This window comes from Chelon labrosus (assembly GCF_963514085.1).
Source record: "Chelon labrosus genome assembly, chromosome: 2".
Lineage (NCBI taxonomy): Eukaryota > Metazoa > Chordata > Actinopteri > Mugiliformes > Mugilidae > Chelon > Chelon labrosus.
The window spans coordinates 31,029,811-31,035,089 of NC_140338.1; the positions used below are offsets into that span (position 1 = coordinate 31,029,811).

Genomic DNA, 5,279 nt, shown 5'->3' on the forward strand with positions numbered 1-5,279 from the left:
TAGGTCTGAACCAATCTACCCTTGCTAGACTTCAATTAGTTCAAAATGCAGCAGCAAGGCTTCTTACTGGAACAAAGAAACATATGCACATAAGTCCTGTGCTGGCCCAACTCCACTGGTTACCTGTCAAATACAGAATTCATTTTAAAGTTTTACTTTTTGTTTTCAAAGCCCTAAATGGAATGGCACCACAGTATATCTGTGACCTTTTAAGTCCCTACTGTCCTTCTAGGCCACTGAGGTCTTCCTCACAACATCTTCTCTCAGTCCCAAATGCAATCCTAAAAACTAAAGGGGATAGGGCTTTTTCTGTTGCTGCCCCTAGACTCTGGAATAATCTCCCTATAGAAATTAAGTCCTGTCCCACCATCACTAGTTTTAAATCAAATTTAAAGACCCATCTATTTTCTTTGGCCTATAATGTCCATTAATTTCTCCCCTTGTTTGTTTATTTATCTTATTTCTATTTCTTTTCAGTATTATATTAACTGGCATCTTTAACTTTACTGTACATCTTTCTCTAGTAGTATTAGTTTCAGTAACCATATGTTCTTTTATCTACAATCATAATCTGTTTATTATTATTATTATTATTATTATTATTATTTTGTATTTTCATTTATTTATGTTTTATTTACTTTTTTTGTCATTTATATTTTTGTTTTTATTACTGTATATATTTTATTTCTGTGAGCACCTTGGGTCAATTACATTGCGTTTAAGTGTGCTATATAAATAAACGTGACTTGACTTGACTTGACTTGATGTCTTGAGATGTTACTTCAATATTTCTGCATAATGTTCTTTCCTCGTGATGCCGTCTATTTTATGAAGTGCACCAGTTCCTCCTGTGGCAAAACAGCCCCACAACATGATGCTACCACCCCCATACTTCACAGTTGGGATGGTGTTCTCAGGCTTACAAACTTCCCCCTTTTTCCTCCAAATGTAATGATGGTCATTATGGCCAAACACTTCCACTTTAGTTTCATCAGACCACAGGACATGTCTCCAAAAATTAAGGTCTTTGTCCCTGTGTGCATTTGCAAACTGTAATCTGTTTTTTTTATGTTACTTTTGGAGTAATGGCTTCTTCCTCACTGAGTGGCCTTTCAGCCCATGTTGGTGCAGGACTCGTTTCTCTGCGGATAATGACACTCTCTTACCAGCTTCAGTCATCATCTTGACAAGGTCTTTAGCTTTTGTTCTGGGGTTGATTCGCACGTTTCGGACCAAAACACGTTCATCTCTGGGACACAGAACCCGTCTCCTTCCTGAGCAGTATGATGGCTGGACATTCCCATGGTGTTTATACTTGCGTATAATTGTTTGAACAGAAGAACGTGGCACCTTCAAGCATCTGGAAATTGTACCCAAGGATGAACTAGTCTTGTCCACAATTCTCCACAATTCTCTTCCTGATATCTTGGCTGATTTCTTTTGATTTTTTGATTTTGATTTCCCATGATGTCAAACAAGGAAGCAGTGTATTTGAGGTGTAGCCTTAAAATACATCCACAGGTGTGCCTCCAATTAACTCAAATGTTGTCTGTTAACCTATCAGAAGCTTCCAAAGCCATGACATCATCATCAGGGCTTTCCTTCATTGTTTAAAGATATAGTAATCTTTGTGTATGTAAACTTCTGACTTTGAAGAAAGTAATAAAAAATTCTCGAAGAAATTCTCACTCTCATTATTGTGGCATACTCCGGCTTCCTACCACCATCCAAAGACATGCTCATTAGGTTAATTGGTGATTCTAAATTGGCCGTAGGTGTGCGTGTGAGTGTGAATGGTTGTCTGTCTCTGTGTTGGCCCTGCGATGGACTGGCGAACTGTCCAGGGTGTACCCCTGCCTCTCGCCCGATGACAGCTGGGATAGGCTCCAGCAGACCCCGCGACCCTTAATAGGAATAACCGGGTATACAAAATGAATGAATAAATTATTGTGGCATCTAGCAAATAGAAATAATTTTAGTAATCCTAACTGGCCTAAAACAGGAGAGGTTTAGTCTGATTTAACTTCAGACAGTGAAAATGTTTGTGTCTTTTAACACAGTGTATGTAAATGTCTGGTTTCAACTGAATGTGTATTTACTCTATATGTTCTTAATAGTATTGATAGATATTAAAATACTGTTGACAGCAGATTCTTACAACCACATGCATATTCTACACATCTTGGGATATTAATGTGTATTATTATTATTACCATTTTCAAGGACTGGCAAGGACATTTCTGAGGTTCTATTCATTTTATGGTATCATTTTGTTTTCAGCTTTTTCTTTGGTAAGTTTGTAGCAACTGGTCTGTAAGAAGTTACCTTAAAACTATTACTCTATGACCCGGTTTCCCTTAAGATTCATCTCATGGACAGATGTCCTTACATTTTCTTTTAGAATTCTCTGCTATAATTCACAATTCATTGGTCCATCAACGATGGTAACCCATCATGGTCCAGATGCAACAAAACGGGCCCAAACAAGGACATTACCACCCCCGTGTTTCACGGACAGGATGAGGTTCTGATGATGGAATGCAGTTTTGTTGTCTCCAAACATGAACTTTGACTTTGGTCTCACAAAACATTTTCCCAATCTTCTTCTGGCTTGTCCAGATAATGTTTAAAAAACTGCAGATGAGCAGGAATGTTCTTTCTGGAGAGCAGTGGCTTTGTCCTTGCCACTCTGCCATCACACAATGGTTTTTCATTGTTCTACTGATGGTGGATTCATGGAAATTAATATTGGCCAATGTTAGAGAGGCCTTTAGATGCTTAGAAGTTACCCTGGGTTCCTTTGTGAACTCTCTATTATGTGTCTTGCTCTTTGTTGGTCAACCACTCCTGTGGAGGGTAACAGCTGTCTCAAATCTCTTTCAGAAATGGTTTTATAGTCTTCTCCAGCCTGATGAGCAACAACAATTTTTCTTAGGTCCTCAGAAAGCTCCAGTTTGTTGTTTGTGCCATCATACAATTCCACAAACGTGTTGTGAAGATCAGACCATGACAAATCCTTCATTATTTAAAACAAAACAGGCACTGAACAATACCTGAGTCTTATTCTTTTGACTGGAAACACTGGTGCACCTCACCAATGTGTAATCTACTTTCATGAAGAAATGTAGAACATTTTAAAGGGGCTCAAAAAACCTTCAAGCAGCACTGCATGGTGTTCAGCTACAAAGAGGCTTCAGTTTATTTTTGAGGTGTCTACAGAAATTTTATTTTTTCAGAAATACACTTCTGAAAGAGACAGTCACTTTGATATACACTCTGCATGCCAATCTCATGTCAACAGGAAACTGTGGGCTGACATAGTTTTAAGGTGACCTTTACTGCATGACGGTGGTTTTAGTCTATCAATCTATCGTTTTGGTTAAAGGTTAGTACAACTGCAGATTACAGTACCTGATATCACAGTTAACGTCATTACTCCTACTTTTCTGCAGCAGCTGTTTTGGGTAAAGCACACAGATTTCTCATGTAAATATAAGTCATCAGTAAATGGTTGCAACCTAAGGCTTGTATCATTAAGTTTATAAGTAATTTCTTTGATTAACATACACATGGTGTACTTGGTTTTAAGAAACGTGTTTGTTAATTACAAAGTTTCTCCTCCAACCTTTACATAGAAGCCAGTGATTTTGAGACTCACATTTGTATGACTGTACAAACCACATATATTTACACTGCATTGTGGATGTTTACTCTTTTTACAGAATTACCCTAAAATACATCATCATAGTCCTTTGGATAGTTCAGTGTTTACAGTCTAGAAAAAACTCTGTAAAATTTGAAATCATGTCAAGGAAGTCGCTGCTTTTATTCAAGCACTATTGTTTGTTTTTGCAAAAATAATTTCAATGCAAAATACAATTTACTCATAGTTTCAGAAGTTTTCAGTCACATTTTCCTCAACAGGTGAATTCCTGGTCCATTGCCCATTTCAGCTGCTGGAAGTTTTAAGGAAATTTCAAAATGATCCTGTCAAACGGAGGCTCCATATTTCCGACTTGACTGTAAGTTTTTTGGTTAAGTCCATCAGTTGATGTCACAGTCACACATTTTCATTTTACACATCTCTGTCAAGTTACAGTGTTGTTGCTCAAATGTATCAACAGCTGCTTCTGTGATCTTGCTCAAAATGCCCTCTGAAGAAGTTTTGCCACACTCAAGAATATTCTTTGCAAAAGGCCCTTTCTGAAGATCATCATTTTGGTCATGGATTTAAATTCTTCCTGAAGTTGGTTTCTCTCATTAGCCAGATTGTTGTGTAAGGTCAATGGTCTCTTTCTTGTGCCATGTTGATGTAGTGGCTTGTTGTTGGTCTGTTTCTTGAGTCATATAGCTGTAAAGGTCTGTGACTGGTCTCTGTCTTGAGTCACATCGTTGTTGCTGGTCGATGACTGCTCTCTTTCTTGGGTCACATAGTTGTTACTGGTCGGTGACTGGTCTCTATCTTGAGTCACATCGTTGTTGCTGGTCGATGACTGCACTCTTTCTTGGGTCACAAAGTTGTTACTGGTCGGTGACTGCTTTCTGTCTTGAGTCACATCATTGTTGCTGGTCGATGACTGGTCTCTTCCTTGGGTCACAAAGTTGTTACTGGTAGGCGGCTGGTAACTGGTGTGTAACAGATTCATCTTCATTTCCAACTTAGAGTTGGTCTCAATAACTGTGACACATAAACAAGACAAAGAAAGTATCACTGTCAATCAGTATCATCTCTCTGGTGTTTTACCTCCATTCAACCAAAGTACTTACGCAGGAAAACCAGAGTTATGAGTCCAGCCAGGAGGAGAAGACACAGCAGACCCAAAAACACAACAGCAGCATTGCAGGAAGTCTTCCTTACATCACCAGCAACTGACAAGATCAAAAGCACGTAATTTGTTGTCAACTGAAGTTAAATCAGCCAGCGATTAGTGTCCGCCCGTGTGTTCGTTACCTTTTTGTGCAGATCCAATGTGGGTCCGGTTTGGTTCTTTTTTATGAATGAACACATTTTCATAAATACTTTCTGAATTGTTTATCCCCCTCACTCTCTTGGTGCGATTTCCTGCGGGTCTCTTTATATTAACATATATTTCAGACAGTTCCATGACGTTCAGCCTGTACTAAAGACATTAAAGTCTGCAGTGTGTTTCTGAAATGAATGGAAACACCTTGTAAAAGAGGCAGTGGCTTTCTGTGTAAGTATGCGAGTTTCTGCTCAACAGGAAACTGTGGAATCTGTGAATCTGGGTGAGTATATTCATTTTAACACATATTAATGT

At 38.5% G+C, this 5,279-nt stretch overlaps 1 protein-coding gene across 1 annotated transcript; it reads right to left on the reverse strand.

Moving 5' to 3' along the window:
* Positions 1-2,313: 2,313 nt before the first annotated feature.
* LOC311501423 (uncharacterized protein) lies at positions 2,314-5,279 on the reverse strand. Its single transcript, XM_084563231.1, has 3 exons — positions 4,952-5,279; positions 4,768-4,869; positions 2,314-4,678 (listed from the first exon to the last, which is right to left on the reverse strand). The coding sequence occupies exons 1-3, from the start codon at positions 5,103-5,105 to the stop codon at positions 4,344-4,346; spliced, it is 591 nt and encodes a 196-aa protein (XP_084419357.1). The 5' UTR covers positions 5,106-5,279; the 3' UTR covers positions 2,314-4,343.